The 21,623-nt window shown below is 42.8% G+C and overlaps 3 protein-coding genes across 4 annotated transcripts in view; all 3 read left to right on the forward strand.

Annotated features, from left to right (window-relative positions):
* The window catches only part of LOC137885336 (phospholipid-transporting ATPase ABCA1-like), a 37,367-nt gene extending 26,253 nt beyond the window's left edge, over positions 1 to 11,114 (forward strand). The window contains exons 21-49 of one of the 2 annotated variants that reach the window (XM_068727560.1): positions 41 to 180; positions 304 to 441; positions 557 to 786; positions 906 to 978; positions 1,114 to 1,316; positions 1,449 to 1,500; positions 1,696 to 1,809; positions 2,011 to 2,159; positions 2,316 to 2,440; positions 2,860 to 2,958; positions 3,119 to 3,308; positions 3,421 to 3,515; positions 3,612 to 3,644; positions 3,754 to 3,859; positions 4,048 to 4,122; positions 4,403 to 4,572; positions 4,670 to 4,847; positions 4,998 to 5,113; positions 5,211 to 5,355; positions 5,540 to 5,663; positions 5,780 to 5,909; positions 6,096 to 6,279; positions 6,473 to 6,579; positions 6,901 to 7,042; positions 7,283 to 7,417; positions 7,537 to 7,640; positions 7,769 to 7,861; positions 7,981 to 8,224; positions 8,325 to 11,114. In XM_068727560.1, the coding sequence (XP_068583661.1) occupies positions 41 to 180; positions 304 to 441; positions 557 to 786; positions 906 to 978; positions 1,114 to 1,316; positions 1,449 to 1,500; positions 1,696 to 1,809; positions 2,011 to 2,159; positions 2,316 to 2,440; positions 2,860 to 2,958; positions 3,119 to 3,308; positions 3,421 to 3,515; positions 3,612 to 3,644; positions 3,754 to 3,859; positions 4,048 to 4,122; positions 4,403 to 4,572; positions 4,670 to 4,847; positions 4,998 to 5,113; positions 5,211 to 5,355; positions 5,540 to 5,663; positions 5,780 to 5,909; positions 6,096 to 6,279; positions 6,473 to 6,579; positions 6,901 to 7,042; positions 7,283 to 7,417; positions 7,537 to 7,640; positions 7,769 to 7,861; positions 7,981 to 8,224; positions 8,325 to 8,468 (3,838 nt within the window). In that variant the 3' untranslated portion in view covers positions 8,469 to 11,114. The remainder of the gene's footprint in view (positions 1 to 40; positions 181 to 303; positions 442 to 556; positions 787 to 905; positions 979 to 1,113; positions 1,317 to 1,448; positions 1,501 to 1,695; positions 1,810 to 2,010; positions 2,160 to 2,315; positions 2,441 to 2,859; positions 2,959 to 3,118; positions 3,309 to 3,420; positions 3,516 to 3,611; positions 3,645 to 3,753; positions 3,860 to 4,047; positions 4,123 to 4,402; positions 4,573 to 4,669; positions 4,848 to 4,997; positions 5,114 to 5,210; positions 5,356 to 5,539; positions 5,664 to 5,779; positions 5,910 to 6,095; positions 6,280 to 6,472; positions 6,580 to 6,900; positions 7,043 to 7,282; positions 7,418 to 7,536; positions 7,641 to 7,768; positions 7,862 to 7,980; positions 8,225 to 8,324) is intronic. The other variant, XM_068727561.1, reaches the window with a different exon arrangement.
* Positions 11,115 to 11,439: 325 nt separating this feature from the next.
* On the forward strand, positions 11,440 to 13,784 carry spink4 (serine peptidase inhibitor, Kazal type 4). Its single transcript, XM_068727563.1, has 4 exons — positions 11,440 to 11,527; positions 12,365 to 12,396; positions 12,744 to 12,856; positions 13,603 to 13,784. The coding sequence occupies exons 1-4, from the start codon at positions 11,476 to 11,478 to the stop codon at positions 13,646 to 13,648; spliced, it is 243 nt and encodes an 80-aa protein (XP_068583664.1). The 5' UTR covers positions 11,440 to 11,475; the 3' UTR covers positions 13,649 to 13,784.
* Positions 13,785 to 14,207: 423 nt separating this feature from the next.
* Positions 14,208 to 21,515, forward strand: stra6l (STRA6-like). The gene is made up of 18 exons (XM_068727584.1): positions 14,208 to 14,409; positions 14,688 to 14,760; positions 15,372 to 15,472; positions 15,660 to 15,790; positions 15,886 to 16,006; positions 16,184 to 16,229; positions 16,414 to 16,539; positions 16,794 to 16,867; positions 17,401 to 17,509; positions 17,629 to 17,782; positions 17,994 to 18,069; positions 18,239 to 18,320; positions 18,666 to 18,714; positions 18,896 to 19,013; positions 19,106 to 19,225; positions 19,827 to 19,990; positions 20,366 to 20,509; positions 20,821 to 21,515. Exons 1-18 carry the CDS (start codon positions 14,384 to 14,386, stop codon positions 21,066 to 21,068), a joined length of 1,962 nt encoding a protein of 653 aa, XP_068583685.1. The 5' UTR covers positions 14,208 to 14,383; the 3' UTR covers positions 21,069 to 21,515.
* Positions 21,516 to 21,623: the final 108 nt, after the last annotated feature.

Here is a 21,623-nt window from a genome sequence, read left to right on the forward strand (position 1 = left end):
ATTTGGTAACCGTTTGATTTGTTGCTTTGCTGCAATCCAGGCTGACGGTGGAGGAACACATCTGGTTCTACGCCCGTCTGAAGGGGCTGACGGAGGAGAAGGTGAAGGCTGAGATGGAACAAATTGTGAACGATGTCGGACTGCCTGACAAACGGCATTCCCGCACCAGCACGCTCTCCGGTCAGTTGGATTGTTTTACGTTTCTTTACCTTTTTAGTAGTTTCACAAGTCCTGTTATACAGGGAGATTGTCATGTTGATAGCAATTTTTGAAAACGGTCTTGACTTCCTGTTGTCTTTGTAGGAGGGATGCAGAGGAAACTGTCAGTGGCCCTGGCTTTTGTTGGGGGCTCAAAAGTTGTGATCCTGGATGAACCTACTGCCGGGGTCGATCCCTACGCACGCAGGGGCATCTGGGACCTGCTGCTTAAATACAGACAAGGTAAATACAACTGACAGTTGGTGCATAGCCGGTAACGGTTACGAATTACTTTCAATAACTCGAGGTGTAATTCTGTAGTTTTGTCATTTGAATGTGTCCCTCTGTTCCTCATCAGGCCGCACCATCATCCTGTCCACTCATCACATGGACGAGGCCGACATCCTGGGTGACCGCATCGCCATCATTTCCCACGGGAAGCTGTGCTGCGTTGGCTCCTCCCTCTTCCTGAAGACCCAGCTGGGCACGGGCTACTACCTGACCCTGGTCAAGAGAGACTATGACTTGACACTTCAGTCCTGCAGGAATTCTGCCAGCACTGTGTCCTACATCAAGAAGGCCGAGAAGGTTAGAGAGACGTTACAGAGAACACGGGTTTTTTAAAAGATACAAGAGAAGTTGCCTCCTTTTTATAGTGGTTTTAACTTAAAAAGTTAACTGTTTTACCGTCTTTGTCTTTGGTTCAGGAGGACAGCGTATCACAGAGCAGTTCAGATGCTGGTCTGGGCAGCGAACCAGAGAGTGAAACCACCACTATTGGTGAGAACATACATTCAGTTGGCTACTTTTAAAGGCACACATGTTTATTCCTGTAAAATGAACTTTGAAATGCATATAAGATGTTGGTGTTTTATCATTCCCTCTCACCAATCTCTCACGCTTTCTTCACTACAGATGTGTCCCTCATCTCCAACCTGATATTCAAGCATGTCCACGAGGCTCGCCTGGTTGAGGACCTTGGCCATGAAATCACCTATGTCTTGCCCTACCAGTCAGCTAAAGACGGAGCCTTTGTAGAGCTCTTCCACGAGCTGGATGACCGACTTACCGACCTGGGAATATCCAGCTATGGAATATCTGACACCACCCTGGAGGAGGTAAGGAGCAGCTGGTCTAAGTGGGCCTTTCATATTAAACACTGTCCAAAGTAGAAAAAAAGAATTGCATGTTTGATTTATTGTTTATATGCTTCTGCCAATGTTTAAAGCGTGTGTCTTCCAACTCTGCAGATTTTCTTGAAAGTGGCTGAGGACAGTGGAGTAGACGCTGTTGAGCTCTCAGGTGAGATTTAGGTTGCGTTTTAAAGATTCACAGCACATCTGTATTCAAAAATACATTGTTACACCCCTGTTTTAAACGTCTATTAGCAGCATCAGTACTTGCTTTTAGTTTACTGGATTATTGTGGGCGTTATCTTCATACAAAACAGAAGACTTGAACCTCAATAGTAACATGTTGACCCTCCTGTGGCTGCAGATGGAGTCGTGCCGACCAGGACCCGTCGCCATCATGCATTTGGAGACCACCAGAGCTGCCTGAAGCCCTTCACCGAGGACGACTTTGACTTCAACGACTCTGAAGGTGACCCAGGTAGAACTGCACTACCCAGCCTGCAATGCAATGATAGCAACCATATGGTTGCTGTCATTGCTAGACTTATGTCGCAAAGCATACAAATCAGTTGCTTTGTGCCAGCGAAATTGCAATTGCAGACATCCTATTTGCAATATTACAGAATCAGGACACAGACGAGATGAGTTTGCTCATGTGTATTGTGTCGTCTGTGTCCAGAATCCCGAGAGACCGACTGGCTCAGTGGAACAGATGGCAAAGGCTCGTACCAGGTCAAAGGCTGGAGTCTGAAGAGACAGCAGTTCGTTGCACTACTCTGGAAACGATTCCTCTATGCTCGGCGCTCCAGGAAAGGCTTCTTTGCTCAGGTACACTGATGCTATTTTCATTGCACATACTGTTAATAAACGGGTTGTCAATGGAAGTCTTTCTGTCTTCCATAACAATCGCACGCCTCTGAGGGGGAGGCAGTACTTCTGAGGTGTGTCAGTTGTAATGAATCGTCATGATGTGATTTCTTTCAGATCGTTCTTCCGGCGGTGTTTGTGTGCATTGCCCTGGTGTTCAGCCTGATCGTCCCTCCGTTTGGAAAGTACCCGAGTCTGACTCTGGATCACAGCATGTATGGGGAACAGTTTACCTTCATCAGGTGAGCTACCGTTCTGTATGTCTGGAAGTTTCTGCTCATTCTGTACATTTAAGCACTTTTTATTCTTCAACTCACCTGAATCAGAGCGTTCTCTTTTTTTAGTCAAGAGAAACCCATTTTCCAAAGAATCGTGTTATTTCCATCTACAAAGTGCACAACTCATTAAAATTGTAAAAGATGACCTAACTGCACTAACGCTTGGGCATGTGACCTACCTGATGTATTTTAAGCTCAGCGACTGCTGAGAAGTGCACTAAACACAGCTTCTAAACACAGCTTCTACACAAGAAGAGAGTTGTGGCGTCAGAAATTGATAATAAAACTATTCTAAATGTCAATCTATTATTAATATATTGCACCTGTCTTCAGTCTTCATGCTATTCGATATTAAAGGCAATGTTTTCTCTGTGTGTTTGTAGTAATGACTTACCTGAGGACCCTCACGTCAACAAACTACTGGGAGCTCTGACAGAAAACCCAGGATTTGGAACACGCTGCATGGAAGGACAACCCATACCGTGAGTTTTAAGACAAAGAGAAAACGTTCATTAAGGGAAATAAAAACACTTAAGATCTACAGTCGATCTGATTGCAGTTTTAGCAAAAACACAAATATGGTAGTTTATACTGTACATACGCATTAAAATGGGAGATCTGACTTCTATCTCTGTGCTCCAGGGACACTCCCTGCACAGCAGCAGAGGATGAGTGGTCGGTCACGCAAGTCTCTCAAAGTGTGAAGGAAATGTTCGACAAAGGCAACTGGTCCATGGAGAATCCCTCTCCCATGTGTGAGTGCAGCTGTGGAGGACGCAAGAGGATGCTTCCCGAGTGTCCTGCTGGCGCTGGGGGACTTCCGCCACTTGAGGTTGGCGACACCAAACAACTTAAAAAGTCCAAACTGAAATGTTTATCCATCTAAAATTACAAAGGCAAAGCCTAAATACACACAAAATAAAACTTTCTTTTTGTGTTTACAGATGAAAATCAGCGAGACAGACACTCTTCAGAATTTGACTGGCCGAAACATCTCCGACTATCTGGTTAAAACCTACGCTCAGATCATTGGCAAGAGGTAACACTCAACTTCCATTTGTTTTGGCACACTTGAATTAGTTCTAATTCTTGATTCGTTGTATTAAGTTTCGTTTCATCTTTCCTTCTCTTTCAGCCTGAAGAACAAGCTTTGGGTCAACGAGTTCAGGTACGCTATCGGACACGATTCGTCTTGAGCTAATCGGTCGCTAACATTGAACCGAGTGCCTCTCTGCTGTGTCCTTCGACCCATATTCAAATAATTGTGATCTCCACAGATACGGGGGATTCTCGCTGGGCGCCAGGAGCTCTCAGCTCATGGCCCACACGGACGATGTTGACGAGGCGATCGCTCAACTGAGGAGGCGTTTCCGTCTGGAGAGAGTAAGACATTTCATTACGTTACTATTTATACACACTGCACTAAACTAATCAGCACCAGCCAGCAATAACGTGGTACATTTTTGTAGTAACTGCTACTACTGTAGTGGGGCTAGACTTATATTTCTGGTTTGAACAGTGAGCGTTTACCCATGTGCTAAAGAAGACTTTCTCCCTCTCTCACCCTCCAGGGAACTGCAGCCGATCGTTTCTTTCACAGTCTCTCCAATTTTATACAAGGGTTGGACACCAAGAACAATGTCAAGGTTAGCAAACACACACACACACACACACTGGTTATACAACAACACAAGACTCTTTAGGTTACCGTCAAGCCTCCCTTACCAAATATAAAGAAGCCCTGAAGACTGAGTAGAGGGGAAACATATATTGGGAAGAGAGTTGTATGCGGTACTTTGCAAAGACATAATGTAATGTGTATTCTCATGCAGACTTATGACACACAGCTGATCACAGAAATGTACTTCCTGGCTGCTTTGTATTTCCTCTGATGTTACAGAAACTTACATGCCTCTCTATTTCCAGATCTGGTTCAACAACAAAGGCTGGCACAGCATCGGTTCTTTCCTCAATGTGATGAACAACGGCATCCTGCGGGCGAGCCTGCAAGACGACCAAGACCCCACGAAGTTTGGCATCACCGCCTCCAATCACCCGCTCAACCTCACCAAGGAGCAGCTGTCGCAGGTCGCATTGTGAGTATCGAGGGAGTGCACTTATGAAGTGACAACATTTCTTCGGTCCTTCTCGAGGAGACATCATTCTCACGTCTTCCTTTCGCTCTGTTCTCAGGATGACGACGTCGGTAGATGTGCTGGTTTCCATCTGCGTGATCTTCGCCATGTCCTTTGTCCCCGCTAGTTTTGTGGTCTTCCTCATCCAGGAGAGAGTGAACAAGGCCAAACACTTGCAGTTCATCAGCGGAGTGCAGCCCTTACTCTATTGGCTGGCCAACTTTGTCTGGGATATGGTAAGACATTCCAGTCAAGCCGGACCCTGAGCCCCATTGTCTCCTCCTTAATTTAGATTAAATATTAGTAATGAAAGTCTAAATAAGTATGTCTTAATAGAAATGAAGCGTAATACTAGTGTTCACCCTCTTTCTCTTCCTCCCTTGCAGTGTAACTATGTCGTCCCAGCCACACTGGTCATCATTATCTTCGTGTGTTTCCAACAAGACGCCTACGTCTCCTCCACCAATCTGCCGGTGCTGGCGCTGCTGCTGCTGCTCTACGGGTAAGTTTGACACTCGCTCGGTTTTGTTTTTGGCTCTTACTTTCTCTAATTCTCTAACCCTCTGCTAATCGGAAATGATCTTCGTTGCTCCCTCCAGATGGTCGATCACCCCTCTGATGTACCCAGCCTCGTTCTTCTTCAAGATCCCCAGCACGGCCTACGTGGTTCTGACCAGCGTTAACATCCTGATCGGGATCAACGGCAGCGTCTCCACTTTTGTGCTGGAGCTGTTTGGAAGCAATGTAAATAATGTCTCCAAGTCCTTTTGATTCAGTTAGGTAGAGTAGCAATAGATTGTTTGTTTGTTGATTCAACAGTGTGTAGAGAGAGAGAGGCTTTTGAATGCAAACTTAGAAATGAATGATTGAATGCTTTACCTTCACGAGTGAATATTAACCGTCGATATTCACTTTGTTCCTTTTTAAGGAAATCGGTGGCATCAACGACATCCTGAAGAACGTGTTCCTCATCTTCCCTCACTTCTGTCTGGGCAGAGGACTGATCGACATGGTGAAGAATCAGGCAATGTCAGACGCTTTGGAGAGATTCGGTAATTACAGCACACCTCCTTTTACCAACTACCCCAAATGTATCCCGATTTTGTTTTGGAAAGGGACGTGATATACATTTCCTAAATGTTCTCCGGTTGTGGTCGTGTCTCTGTAGGTGAAAACCGGTTCCGCTCCCCTCTGGCCTGGGACATGGTGGGAAAGAACCTGTTTGCAATGGCCATAGAGGGCGTGATCTTCTTCATCATCACCGTCCTCATTCAGTACCACTTCTTCTTCAAGGCCAGGTGGGTGAAACCTTCAATACACACTGAGACAAAAAAAAAAAGAATCATTCCTCCAGAGTTTTCCTTATAACACAGTATCCCTAACTAAGACATTACAACTCAAAACAAGTAGATCTGGCTTTGAATCCCCTCTGGGTAAAGGCTTCAACTAAGTCTCTCCTCCCTTTGCTGCCTGTGACCTTCCAGGTCTTCCACCAGTCACCTGAAGCCTATTGGAGAAGAAGACGAGGACGTGGCCAGAGAGCGACAGAGGATCCTGAGCGGAGGAGGACAGTCCGACATCCTGGAGCTCAGACAGCTCACCAAGATCTACAAGAGGAAACAGAAGCCGGCAGTGGACCGACTGTGTGTTGGCATCCCCCCTGGAGAGGTACGATACAGACAGCATGCAACAGACGGGGTTCTCAACCAGGAAAACACGGGGCTTTCTTTAGTACAGATAAATAAAAAGTTTGGGTTTTGTTTAAAAATGTGTTTTGTAAGATGATACAGCAGATGTAATGAATGCAGTAAAGTCTATATTCCTGTGAAAATAAACATACGGTGTTTCTCTTCTCCTGCAGTGCTTCGGTTTGCTGGGCGTGAACGGTGCAGGGAAGACCAGCACCTTTAAAATGCTGACAGGAGACTCTCTGGTCACCGGCGGAGAGGCTTACCTGGCTGGCAAGAGGTAGGACACATACCTCCTCAACATATACAATACATCCAATTATCCATATTAGAATAAACATATTATTGTGGTTTATTCAACGGGGGAGGGGGCGTCTGGCAAGTAGTAGTAGATCAGATCAATGACGCAATTAAAGGCACTTGAAATAAATATTGCAATAATAGGCAAATTCTTCAAAGAATCTGATTTGGGAATTGAGATAGCTTTCATTCAATTGGGAGAAAACATAAACTACAAGGCTACGTTTAGTTAAAAAAAAAGAACTGTATATTTTTGCTTTCTATGGAACTTAATTCCACTCTTGTGTTTATCTCACTTCAGTGTAACGACAGAGATCGACGAGGTGCATCAGAACATGGGCTACTGTCCTCAGTTTGATGCCATCAACGACCTGCTGACCGGCAGAGAGCACCTCGAGTTTTACGCCATCCTGAGAGGAGTGCCTGAGAAGGAAGTCTGTGAGGTCAGTAACAAACACACGCATAAGCCTACTTGATTTACTATGACATGATGTATTGAATTTATTGTACTGATCTTTTATATATAATATAATAACTCTACTTTTGTAGGCTTGTTTTTCCTTTAGTTATAGATATAAAGGTCTATGCAAATAAACAAACAGACTCTATTACAGGTCAGTCCGTATGCATGTACAAAAGAAAAAAGAAAATGGTTGACATGAAAACTTTTTCCTGTCCACTAGGTGGCAGAGTGGGGCATCCGGAAGCTGGGTTTGGTCAAGTATGTGGACAAGTCAGCGGGCAGCTACAGCGGAGGAAACATGAGGAAACTGTCTACCGCCATCGCTCTCATAGGAGGACCGCCTGTCGTCTTTCTGGTCAGTAGAACATGTTCGCTCATACACAAGATACTTCTGGGTTATTTTGTGTAAAGCAGGGCAGCGGTGTGAAAGTACATTGTAGCAGCAGCTGAGTATCTGTTGCTTCCTGTTCACAGGATGAACCCACAACAGGCATGGACCCTAAAGCCCGTCGTGCCCTGTGGAACGCAATCCTGAGCATCATCAAAGAGGGACGATCTGTAGTCCTGACCTCTCACAGGTTAGACTTGCCATCTGAACTACACCTTCTCAATTATTGGAGCTGTATGTTTTTGTTGTTAATTGACGTGGTTACCTCAACACGACTGACCTCATCCTGGTGTCTTCCCGTGTGTTTCTCTCCTTCAGCATGGAGGAGTGTGAAGCACTTTGCACCAGAATGGCCATCATGGTCAACGGCAGGTTCCGCTGTCTGGGCAGTGTGCAGCATCTCAAAAACAGGTGGGGACACTTCACGAAAGCTCACGCATATGAGAAACGAAAGGAAATCGCAGTTTTCATCAGACTTGTCGCGTAGAAAGTTCCGTTGAATGAAACGTGCTTCGCTGCATTCTCACCAGGTTCGGTGATGGCTACACCATCATCCTGCGGGTGGCTGGCCCCGACCCAGACCTTCGGCCGGTGATGGAGTTCATCGAGCGGGAGCTGCCTGGCAGCACACTGAAGGAGAAGCACCGCAACATGCTGCAATACCAGCTGCCCACCTCCCTCACCTCCCTCGCCCGCATCTTCTCCCTGCTCTCCAAGAACAAGGAGGCCCTCAGCATAGAGGACTACTCCGTCTCACAGACAACTTTAGACCAAGTAAGCAATTGCACCCCAAGGCTCTGACTATTAACTGGACTGTGACTTCAGTATGGGAGTCTAAATTTCCCTTTTTCCCTCTTCTTTTCCCTCCCCGCAGGTGTTTGTAAATTTCGCCAAGGACCAAAGTGATGAGGACCATTTGAAAGAGGCCCATCTGAATAAACGGGACGCTGTGGTAGTGGACATTTCCCAGCTTAACTCTTTCCTCACGGACATCAAGACCAGGGAGAGCTGCGTCTGATTCCACGACATGGCATCATGTGGGAGTCGCTTCGCTTCACCCACCCTCCCCCCAACCCAGAAAACATGGACCACTAACCTGCGAGGGGAGACGAACTATGTTCATTTTTTTATTTCTATTTTTTAGTCTTTTTTAATTGTTATCATTTCTCAGTGGACCTGCACTTCAGCGCACAGCCTCTTGAAAAGGCAGAGACTGCGGGTATTGTGACACTGACGCAATGAAAACTCAATGCAAATCAATGCAAGAAATATACCAGAATATATTTAAAGATGAGAAGATATTCCTGTGAGGGTTGGAGACTGGTGCTTCTCCTTCACTAGACGGACGGAAAGAAAGGAAAGACTGAAGCAACAGCGGGATTATAATGCTGCGCTAGACTGGGAGGTGATGTGGTCCTGCTAGGCTCACAGTGGACAAGGCATCGGGGACGATGGAAGGAAATATCTGTAGTTTTGAATCCCCGTTCCTAAAAGTAGTTTGCAGTAGTCGGTGGGACTGCGTCTGTGGGCCGCTCCGTGTCGTGAAATCGCCACAGCGTAAAAACCGAAACAAACAAAAATCCAGATCATTCACTGCCAACTGCTAAAAGACAGACCGACTACTTTTTTTATTCAGGGTCAAACCTCTTTCTCGAGCTCTCTCTTTATCACCAAGCGCAGTTGTTTTTATCATGCAAATGGTGGTAAAAAGAAGAAGGAAAAAAAAAAAGCATTTACAATCCAATTGATTTCAGTCACAATAATGCAACATTAATTTGTACTAATTTGTTTTTTAAGGTAATTTATTTCTAATAGACAAACTTAACCTCTATGGAGTTTTTCCTTTCTTTGTTTGGATAATTATTAAGATTGATAACCAAGTTGTCTTTTTTTATTTTTGTGTCCTTGACATTGTCCAGCACAGTGCCTATACTGTATCAAGGTGGAGAGAGAAATCTGAGCACTCCATTAAAAACAACAACAATGTATGTAGGCTGCCCAGGAATGTGTATAAGACAGATACCATCAAAGCACAAAAAAAAGGGGCTTTTTGTGAGGAGGATGAATGAAACGTGACTGTGGTTTTTTGTTGTTTTTTTATATTGTGTCCTTCATTGTCAAAAACAAACAAAAACAAAAATATCTTGTGGTTGCTTGATGTCTTGTACAAGACGTGCAGTCTGCTGTCCTGGCTTGTTTTTACTCGCCCTGCTCTCTGTAAACGAACCGAAGGCTTATCAGAGCGGACGGAAGGACGACCATCGCTAACTGGCAGTTGGGACTTCAACAAGAGGCTGAATGTCGCTCAAAAGAATTTGGACAGGTTTTTTTTTTTTTTTGAAAGTTCCTTGGAAATATATACTTGCATGCTTTCCACCGGGCCCACACACACCTGCACTGTCAGCACTTCTGTGTGTGTGTGTGTGCCGAAGCATGCCGTAAGATCAGCTTGTAAAAGGGCTCGAGTTGTGCTTCAATATTGTGGGATTACTGGCACATCGTGTATACGTGGAGTCTAAATCCCAAATTCTGTTGTTCTAAAAAAAGAAAAAAAACAAAAAAAGCAATCTGTATCAAAATGGGATTTTTTGGCGGTGAGATGAGTCCGATGGAAATGCTCCTGCAGATAAAACTGTAGCTCTAAAGATGGTGACTGTTCCAGTGAGGCGTGCGTTTATACATGTGAGAGCACGGCGGGAGCGATGTTATGTACAACAACAACAAAAAAAAAAAATGTTACCAGTGGAGTGAACAAACCGTATCTGTGCCAAATGGAGCTGCATACATATATCTTTGACCCACCAGCATATTGTGGAGGAGGCAACTGTTTTGTAAAGGTGAAGTTGTGCTTTCATTTCAGGCCTTCATCCGCAGTCAGCAGCTCGAAAACTAAAAAAGCACACACTGTGTCAAAATGTGTGCTCCCTCATTCAGTCACCATCACTTTTTTTTTTTTTTTTTTTTTTTATCTTCTAGTCATGTTGCCAAATTCTAATCTTTCCGTCTGTCCACATCGATAAGCTGCCACTCGCATTTTTTTTTAGACGTGGGGTTTGAGACGCTTCAGACTAAATTATGTTTCACGGGCAAGTCAGCAAGCCAGACGACACATAAACTGGGACCACGTGAATTAGAGTTGTGCTTGTAATGCTTTATAGTCCAGGAAACAGCATCCAGGGTTTAAACTGATGACGGATCGTCGTTATGGGTTCTCTGTGTCGCATCAGATCTGGGAACGCACCAGAACCCTCAGCTAAATGTGAGCACTTTATAGACTTCATAGCCTGTTGTGTCAAAGACGTACGCGTAGGGATTTTGGTCAATTTTAACAATTCTCTGCACTGGAACACAGGTATAATTCAGACGAAATGAAGCTACACCACTGCATTAAAACATCTGTTTGAAACTTGAAATCGAGATGGAAGGCTTCCACGTGATTTGAGACAAATGCGTGAAATAGTGAAAAGCGGAGACAGTAGTGAGATAAAGAGAGACATGCAGGACAGAATTACGGTGGTGATTTTTCTCTTCTCGTGCTCTATATTGTTATTATTTGTTTACATTTTTAAGTATTAAACAGCTGTTTGAGTCTGTTACGCATTGTGTATAGTTACTCTTTACATGAATAAATAAAAAAAATCATACCTTTTTGGGAAAAAAAGAACATCTGAGTTGATTATTTTGCATTTTGTTTGTCTAGTCGTGTGGTAGATACGACAAAGCTTGTTGTCAAAGGGAAGTATAGTGACTGAACAAAAGATTAGTGTGTGTGTGTGTGTGTGTGTGTGTGTGTGTGTGTGTGTGTGTGTGTGTGTGTGTGTGTGTGTGTGTGTGTGTGTGTGTGTGTGTTAATGTGTGCTGATGACTATAAATTTCTAGAGTGTGCTTGTGTGTCTATTTTCACCTGCTGTGTTCCCACACACACACACACACACACACACACACACACACACACACACACACTATGTTGCCAGTAAAAACAGGCAGGCTCAGAGGTTTCCGTCAGTTATTCATCCACCATCATCATGATTGGGAGAGTTGTTTTTCTGGGACTCCTGCTCTTCTGTGTGGCTGCAGGTAAGAAGGAAAAACACTCTTTCTCTGAGTCAGAGTTAGTTTTGCTTTCTAGTTTGAGAGTCGTTGAAGAATACAGTTTATGTCTCTCAACTGTTTTGATGGATTTCATTTTAGATGCCGTAGAATGAAACACAGTCTAATAAAACTATTCCCCTACTTTGGAAGTTAATGTTACATTGCCACAAAATTGTGTCAAAGTGTATTTAACACTGATCAGACTGGCTTTTATGTGATGTCGCTTTTTAATCCTGTTCTATTTTTATTTGTTGATTTTACTAAATATATATAAATATATAATTTGATTTATTTCTTTGTTTATTTGTATCGTATCAACTGTCTCACTGAGCTTTGTTATTATTGCCTTACTCTTTCTGGGTTGTCTGTCAAAGCACTTTGTAAACTCTGTTTTTAAAGGTGCTATATAAATCAAGTTATTATTATTATTATCGTCATCTATAAAAAAAAAAGAATTGAGGTCAAAGTGAAAACAGACAATACAATTGAGAGAAATATACAATACAAAATACTTGTTTGAATACTTTTCATAGGCATTTTACAGTATATTATATACTCACAGTTAGAGATACCACATGTAAAATCATGTGATTTTCAAAGTTCCATATAATATACTCTGTATTTATAGTATTACAATAATATATCAGAATTATCAATAACAGGGACTATATTTAAATGTATCACAGACACTGACCTTAACCAAGCATGAATGTAGTTTATGTATAGCTTTGCTAATTATATATATTTTTACTAACAGGTGGGTTTCTTACACACTTGCATGCCGACATGTATGTTTTAGAAGTCATGTGCTTTCTTTTACAGAAGCTGAGGAGAACTCTGGACTCTTGAGGAAGGTGTGTGTGTGTGTGTGTGTGTGTGTGTGTGTGTGTGTGTGTGTGTGTGTGTGTGTGTGTGTGTGTGTGTGTGTGTGTGTGTGTGTGTGTGAGAGAGAGAGAGAGAGAGAGAGAGAGAGAGAGAGAGAGAGAGAGAGAGAGAGAGAGAGAGAGAGAGAGAGAGAGACTGATTTAAAAAAGTAAAGAAGTAAAGAAGTATAAACTATTTCATTCAATCCATTCCAAACATGTATTATGGTGAGTGAGCTTTCTTCTGAGTGTAAAGATTGAAGGTAAAGTCACAGTGTGTGTGTGTGTGTGTGTGTGTGTGTGTGTGTGTGTGTGTGTGTGTGTGTCCCTCCTGGCAGCCATCCTGTCCGGACTCGGCCGAGATCTTGGCGTGCCCTCTGAACCTCGCTCCTGTGTGCGGCAGTGATGGAAACACCTACGCCAACGAGTGCACCCTGTGTGTCCAGAGACAGTGAGTGCACACACACACACACACACACACACACACACACACACACACACACACACACACACACACACACACAGCTGCATACACAGCTGCTCCAGACGCCTCACATTCACACAAGAAGCACAGCTACCCCCAAGTCCACCCGGTGGAGGACTGAGTGCTGGGGTCGCCCTCTGGTGGTGGATTCATTTAAAAACCAAGAGTCACAATGCTGAACCCTGATTGGCTGACAGCAGCAGCTGAATCAAATGACAGGAAGCCTTTACAGTTTTGTCTGTTATTCATCTTTTTCCACATCTTTACAGGAAATGAGCTAGTAGTCATTGCTAGAGGATAATGATGACCAACATGTCAAGAGATGGTTCTGCATTGTTGCTTTCCAGAGTGAAAAAAAACACACAGCAAAACAATTTTGGATTAAATACACATGCATGGCTTGAAGAGAGCCAGTTGAATATTTATGAGTTGTCTTTTTGGGGGGTGAAGTGACTCTTTTTAGAAAGTGCTCTCCGTCTCTCTTTCTATCTCGCAGTCTTTCAAAAAAAAAAATATAACACACAATTTCCTGTATTAAAAATCCTCATTGATGGCTTTGGACACTTTATCCCCACTGTCAGGGCACAATGAGTTCATAATGAGTTGTGATTTCCCCGAAAAAAAACAAACATTGATACACCTAAACTAAATCTCAGGTTAGCAAAACAGCACAAATCACATCCACGTGTCCTGACATGTTCCTCTCTCTGCAGAACAACCAGGGTGGACATCTTGATTACCAAAGAGGAGAGCTGCTGACCTGTGCAGCCAGGCGATGATGTCATCGCTAAAGTGACCAATCGGGACCTGATTGTCGACCCGACGTGGAACTGTGAAATTACATTTCCTAAATGTGTGTGTCATTGCAATGAGTAATAAATGTCAACCAGCAGTATTTAACCTTGTTATTTCTTCTTTTCTTTTTTTTTTTTAAATCAATAAAATCCATATCCCATAAAAGTCAGCCAAGAAGAGGAAGATTCTTTTTCTTTTCTTTTCACAGTGGAGTTGATACAAGGTCAGGGGAAAAGAACAGAAATGGTAGCATATTCTGAAAACATTCTTTTGTGAAGTGAAGGCAGGAGGTGAATGATCGGCTGGTTATCTCTTTGGCAGAGCGTAATGTTTACACTCCTTATACTGAGTAACACAGTGGTCCATGGCGTTCAGGCATGTGTGTGTGTGTGTGTGTGTGTGTGTGTGTGTGTGTGTGTGCGCGTGTGTGTGTGCGTGTGATAAAGACAAACAGTGAGAGTGAGAGTGTGAGCAAATGCTTCGGCGAAAGAAGCACAGAGCAACGCACTGGGAGAGAGGACATAAAAAAAAAACAAACAGAGAAATAAAGAGTCTTATCATGGGGCCAAAGGTCAAATGTGTGAGTCACATGGTTGAAACCAGGAAACAATGAAGTGGTGTCACTGCAGAGGCTTCCTTCGTCTTTACAGTAGAGCAGGAGCAACGCTTTCTAGACTTCAGTGAACTGACTTATCAAAGATGATAAGAAACCAGGTGGAACATGTGTAAGTACAGACTTCATGTACTCATTTACAACACTGCTCTTGACTTTGTTACTAGCAGCTGTTCAGTGTGGTAATGTTACGCAGACTTTAGGGTTAATCAACCTAATCGTAGCTGTTTTGAATCAATAATGATGCATTGTTAACTCCATTTAGGACGTTTTCTAACCTTTTTTGATTGATTTAGTTTTTCTGTTTAGTTTCTTTTTCACCCTGCGTTCTGCCCCTACAGTTCACAACGTTTTTTAATCAAATAACTATGTTACAACCTGTGTCTCCAGCGTTGCGAAGGTTCAGGACTGTCAGAATGGAATCTCCATGGAGCTCTTCCTTCATCTTTCACTCGTACCAGCAGTAAGTTGTCCGTATATTTAACCCGGAAGACGAATATCCCATGACTTCCTCTGTTTGTGGTCGCTGTCCTGACAACAATATCTAAAATATGAACTTGTCAGGGTTCAAGAAAATCAGTCCTTGTTTTCAGCTTTAGGACAATGTTTTTTTAAGATAGTCTAGTTTTTTTTTAGGAAGGGGATTTTTCTCAACCAAAAACACAAAATTTGGAGACACACAATATTCACAGATTAGCAAAGAAAACACACACTGTCATACATGGCAATGTCATGCATCTTTCTTTCTTTTTTATACGCTGGGAATTGGTCTTTTTAGAGGGTGTCTAGGAATACAGAATAATAAAAAAATACACTATACAACCAAGAAGTGAACCACAACACAGCCAGTGTGTACTAAATCTACAATCACTGAGCAGCTCGGTATACAGCAGCTTGATTAAAAGTGCTTTGATAAGACGCTGAGGCCGGTGATGACCCCACAGTTCAGTGGAGCATCCTGCTGTCTCGAACATATTTATGTTTATTTATTTCCACTTTCACACAGTTGCAGCAATGCAAACAAATGATTTTTCCAGTAAGTTTAGTTTCATGCATTGACTTCTTGTCTTCCAGTTGTTGATCGTGGGGGTGCTCTCGTTCCTCCAGAAGAGAGCCCAGAGGCTGGCCATCGACCACAGATTGCCTTTCCTGGGGGGACGTTTTGCTATTGTGGTGTAAGTCAGCAGCAGCATCAACAACTACAAACGTCAAGAGATTAAAAAAAAAAAAAAACAGCAATATCCGTTTCAATATCACAGAGTATTTCAAATTCAGTACTGCGGTTGTTCTAGGCAACAGTCTGAATATGTATCAGGCTACTTTACGAGCTTTGTTTGTGTTTTTCATATTACTGTGTCCCAGGCCTTTGGATACCATCGGCAGCCTCAGTAATCGTTGGTCCTATGGGTTCGCATTCGGTGCCGTGTCCTCCAGCGTCCTGCTGCTCTTCTCTGAACAATACATCCCCTTCACCGTCCCGCCCTGGGCCAGAGGTACTCCCACAGGTTCTACATTCACACCTGCTTACCTTGCAAGATACATAGAAATTAGCAGGTGGACTGACGTGCTTTCTTATTATTGTCCTCAGCTATAGTGTATCTGGTTGGAGCGTTGGAGGTGGGCCTGGTCTATTTCCCTTTCTTTGCCTGTCTGTCCACACCTTTCAGAGCGGCCGGGGCAGTGCTGGGAATACTCTACTCTCTGACCTGGTAAATGTCTTGAGCTGGAACGGAAACTAATATACGATGGTTACTTCACACAAACTAAAAACTCAAATAGTATAATAGAGGTCCGGTCGTATGGACAGATGAATGGGTTGATATGTGGATGATCACATCGTAATAGCCTGAGAAAATACACCACATGTCTCGATGCTTGTTTTTTAGGATCATCGTTACAGTCTGGGATACGTTCACCTGTCCTGATGGTAAGGTAGGTGAGTATTTAAACTGTCGTGAAAGCTAGTGTAAATGTGCCTGAGGCAACCAGCCACGCCCTACGCCTAAATAATTTACCCTCTACAAAACATCCAGTAATGAAGAGCTGCCCGTCGGTACTTCTTTTCATGAAAAACATGAATGAATGAATGAATGACTTTGTTTTTGTGGTTTTAAAGATTCTCGGTAAATACCAGAAGTTGATTATCCAGTTGCCCTGCATCCTCTCCCTCATCTTCCTCTTGGGACGATTTGTCTACATACTGGTGAAAGCTGTTCGAATACATCTGCAAGTGGAACAGGAGGTCAGCATGTATGAACTCATTGAAATGCTTCTTGCTGTGTATTTTCCCTGTGGGTGAAATCCAACGATCTAAAGACTACGTGTGCTTTTATGTCACATTTATTAAGAGAATCACGTCAACCGTTCTGTTGCATTTCATTCTCCGTCCCTGTGAGGGTCTGCGGTGAATATATATACATATATATATAATCTGAATCTGAATTTTCTGAAACAATAAACTGTGTGTGACTGTTAACATGCTGAATCTGCTGCCAGGATCCTGAAGAGCTGATAGAGCGACATCAGGTGCAGCACGTTAAGAGACTGCTGAGGAAAACATCTGCACTCAGGTAACACGTGTGCACCAATGCTGCTTTCAAGTGTCCCTTGTACACGTGGGTATGTTCGCTTCTGTTGCTTGTAAAGGGATCTGCTATGCCTGAATGTTTTAACCAGTTTACCTAAAAGGAGAGCACTTAAGTGTTGACACCATATCATAGATTTCTCTTTTACTACATTTCAGTCACCCACTATGTATCATTCGTTTTAACTAAAATAGGAAAACCGTTGTCTGTTTAAACTATATAAACCGGTCTGTATCAAATGTTGTGTGTTAATGCAGTTCAATGTAATGACTTCAAGTCCAGCCTGGTGTGTTCAGGTGCTGCTGGTAGACTTCAGCACCAGCTTCGCGACTGCATTGATATCTTGATTAATGTCATTCAACACAATAACGATCCCAGCTGAAACAAAATGAATAGTCACTAGTATTCAGCATTTGAAGACATCAACATACAGTGACACACACACACACACACACACACACACACACACACACACACACACACACACAGTGGTTTTGACCCTCCTTTCTATGTTGCAGTAAACCCCGCAGCTGGTTCCAGAGCAAAGTGTATGAGTGGGACCCTTACTTCAAGTTCCCCAACAGGATCATCGGCACCGTCATTATCTCACTAATAGGCCTATACACGGTAAAGACGAAGACAAACTCCAAATGTACAAACACTTTGCTTTGGAAACGTGATATCCAAAACACCTTCATTTTGCACCTGCCTGAGGTATTAATTTGTCTTTTTTGTCATTTGTCCAGATGACCCTGGCAGACTACAGTCTCAGTAATGTGGCTTTTGACAAAGTAGACAGGTGGAAGAACACGCTGAAACAGCTGGTTACGTCTTGTAACCAGACCGAATCCCTGGGAGCCATGATACCACAGCTGGAAGAATTCATCGACGTGGCTAGAAGTGAGTTGGTCTGCTCCGCCCTCATAGTTTGTACGATGAATGCTTCATTCGTGGGTATGACCAGACAAGTTTGTGAACATTTACACCAAACGTTCCCCTGCTTCCTTGATTCTGGACATTTCCGATAAGAAATAGGCCGAAAATGAGCTCCGCACTGATACACCGAGCCCCTGGTAAATCAGTCAAGTTGCTGTTATTTGTGTTATTCCAGAGTCTTGGCTAGCTACCACCATCTTTGCTAGTCTCAACTCTGTAGCCTACTGCTTCCATGTCTTGGCATGTTACAGGTAAGAGACCTAAACATATCTGATATACACAAAATGTATTGACATTTTATGATAAATGTCCCAAAAAAACAAACAAAATGGATGTAATAATGGGATGTTAGATGAAATTTCCCAACCTGTTATTACAAAAAAAAACATAGATGAGTGACATGGTGTACTGTCGTTATAGAAAACACTTGAAGAGGCTGTGGAAAGGGCAGAAAGGTTTTCTTCCTGAAAAGTTTCACAACCCTCGCTCTGCTGTCAGTGTAGTAAGTAACACACACACACACACACACACACACACACACACACACACACACACACACACACACACACACACACACACACACGCACACACACACACACAGCAGATGGCAGACGACGCACCAAATAATTGAAATTCACCTGTGTGACATTGGCCCCGGTTTAACTGTTTCCAGGTCATGATGTGCTTGTCACAGTGGATGATCTGCATATTGTTCACATTTCAATGTGTGAGCGTGCCTTTTGGAGGTTTCAAATATGCAGAGCATGGGTGAACGTTTGCATCTCATTTTATTGTGGCCCCTTAATTTAATGCATTAAAAACAAGTTGTCTCTTTCAATTTTCACAGGCTTCCATTGCGAGATACTCTGGTTGGCAAATAGCGTTTACACTGTGGGGTAAGCTGTTCATCTCCTGAAATACAGACACTGAGCAGATGTACATCAGCACCGTATACCTTATATCCAAAGCGAGACGTTTTCAGAAGCCTGGGGGAAGAGAAGAAGAGGAAGTAACAGGGAGATTTAGGAAGTAACTTACTTTTCAGTGACCTATATCTCTTCTGTATTTTCTCTTCAGGCTACCTGATTGTCCACTTTGTCCACTTCCTGTTTGCTCTGTTGTTGGTCTATGTGCTGGTTCTTCCAATACAACATGGAAGAACACTGACCATGCTCACCAACCTGGGGATTTTACTGTAAGGCGTCTTTCCCTGTGTTTGTGCATATATACGATAGCGTATGAATGGACGGTTAGATTGACAGTTCGATTTTCCCTGCGTCTCCTCAGTCTGACCATCAGTCTGGTCATCGCCCTGGTGGTTCTCCAGATCGCTCTGGTTCAGATCTTCTTCCTTCAGGACAAAATGTCCCCTACTGATAAAGACAAACCTCTGGCTCTTAACAACAGGTGGGTATATATTTCAATATGGATATTTCAGAAGTGTGGACTATAAATATATCAGTGGAACCATCAACCTCACTAAAACCCAGGTTCTCCATTAAAACGAGAAGTGCTGGTGATACAAAGATAGTTTTACATCATTAGCTGTGGACTGGTTGAGGACATAATGTGATAGTGATGCACTTTCTCACTGACTCAATAGTGCAGAGTAGCTTCATTGACTGGCAAATACAGAATATGGTGTTTTACACATGGATGGATTACTGAACGGGCCCAAACTGGCCTTCACCTACAAAATGTCACTAGAGGAGACACGTACCAATTTGGAAGAGACTCAAAATGACCTCAAAGAACATGGAAGGACGACAAGGAGATCCCAAATAACTACCAAAATGGGGGAAACCAACCACAAAGAGACACAATACAACAACAAAAAGAGGCTAAAATCAAGTCTGTGTGTGTTGCTCCTAGGAGAGGTGGTGGGACCTTTTCCATTGTCTCATAAGCTGCCCATGGTTTTATTTAGTGCTGAAAATCCCCTTTAATACAAACATTAGATATAACTCAAAGCGATGTGAAATCACAGTTTTCTCTTCCTCCTCTTCAGGAAAGCGTTCCACTGCTTCAACTACTTCTTCTTTTTCTACAACGTGGTGATGGGGATCAGCAACTGCATACTGAGGTTGCTGTGCAGCATTGTGGTGGGAACGTGGCTGGTGTCCCGCATAGACCGGAGCATTATGCAGAGAGGATATGAAAACATGGATGCCGGTAAGATGAACTTCAACCGAGACGTGTGTGAGACAAAAAGGGAAATATCGGTTTAAGACGTTGTCTCCATATTTACCTGCATTCAACGTCACAGTCAAACCTGTTTTTCTTAATATATACTATGGTGGAAGATAAGAGACATAATATGATTTTATTATTATTATTATTATTATTTGATGGTGGTGTGGCTCAGTAGAGTCATATTATAGATTAAGACTTTCATTCATCCTTAAAGATAATTTTCTTCCAGGAGGTGGCAGCAAAGGATTCTTTCCCCCTTCTCACATCCTAACGCATGTTGTTAAAAATACTGTAACATCCATTCTATTTCTCACATATGTGTGTGGCTCTAACAGTATTTTTTGAATGTCCCAGGCTACAGTACCTGGATTGGGATGATTTTTGCTGACCACTATCATAGCAATCCAGTCATGGTGTGTTTCTGCCAGCTGCTGGTCTCCAACTCCCTGGAGAAACACACTGCGTCTGCATACTCCACATTCAGCAACACGCCCTCTGGTCAGTAGTGTGTGTGTGTGTGTGTGTGTGTGTGTGTGTGTGTGTGTAGCTCTTACATGAACAACCATCCACTAAATAACTATTGCTTCCACCTGTCCGCTGACTAAGATTCACAAACTAGTATCTTCTTTTTAAATTAGCTCTCATGCAATGCACTATATTTCGTTAATGCAGTTTTGTTCGGTCCTGCACCGATTTATTTGTTTTATAAGAGTATAATTTATCTTTTTATTGTGCTTATTATTGGTGCATTTTTTTTCAGTTATACTTTATCTTAATTTGGGCTTTATTAACTTTTTACTTTTGGACAGAATCCCCTGTGAACAGCCGGGCTAGGAGGCGTTGGATGTTGTTTTATACCTTACTGAGGAACCCTCACCTGATCCTGCTCAGGAAGCACCACCTCTCTTCATCTTCATCTTCATCATTACATGCACCATCACCTCCCCAGCCAGACACAGTGGCGCAGGCTCGCGTCATGGCATTCAAAACACAGAGCCGCCAAGCAGAGTCACAGTCCCCACCAGAGATCATAGTCACACCAGCACCAGACTGTTGAAGAAACATTTCCATAGATTGTAATCATGTCAAAGTAAATACATACATCTGTTGGAATACAAAATTGTTTATGTGTCCTTTAGTGGTTCTCCATGTCGTGTACTGTGGTGTTTTCAACATCTGACTGGTAAGTTATAATCTAGTTAATGTAATAATATTAGGACACCTTTCCATCAGCTCAGAAGGAGCATTCATTGTTAGTTAGATGACACTTAAAGAAACTTTGTCAAACATTGATCTTTAAACTTAACCTCTGTAGCATCTAATCTACAAATGAATGTGGTGCATCGTTCTGTCTAATAATGTTGATTTCATTAAAGGCACGTGAGCCACAACTCATTCTAAGTTTGTTTTATAAAATGTAACTGAATTGCAATGTGTGCCTAGCTGCTATATTGTAAATTGCTGCACAAACAAATGCTTTCAGTTGAAAAAATAAACAACATTTTAAAAATCTGCACTGTCGTGCTTGACTCAAAAATAATAGATGTGATGTCCATCCATATTTTTAATATCAGCTAGCTAATCATGGTGCGCCTAACTTCGAATACTAAAA

The sequence above is a fragment of the Cebidichthys violaceus genome, unplaced genomic scaffold (genome assembly GCF_023349555.1).
Source record: "Cebidichthys violaceus isolate CVI_PGR_0920_01 unplaced genomic scaffold, fCebVio1.0.p SCAF_4, whole genome shotgun sequence".
Lineage (NCBI taxonomy): Eukaryota > Metazoa > Chordata > Actinopteri > Perciformes > Stichaeidae > Cebidichthys > Cebidichthys violaceus.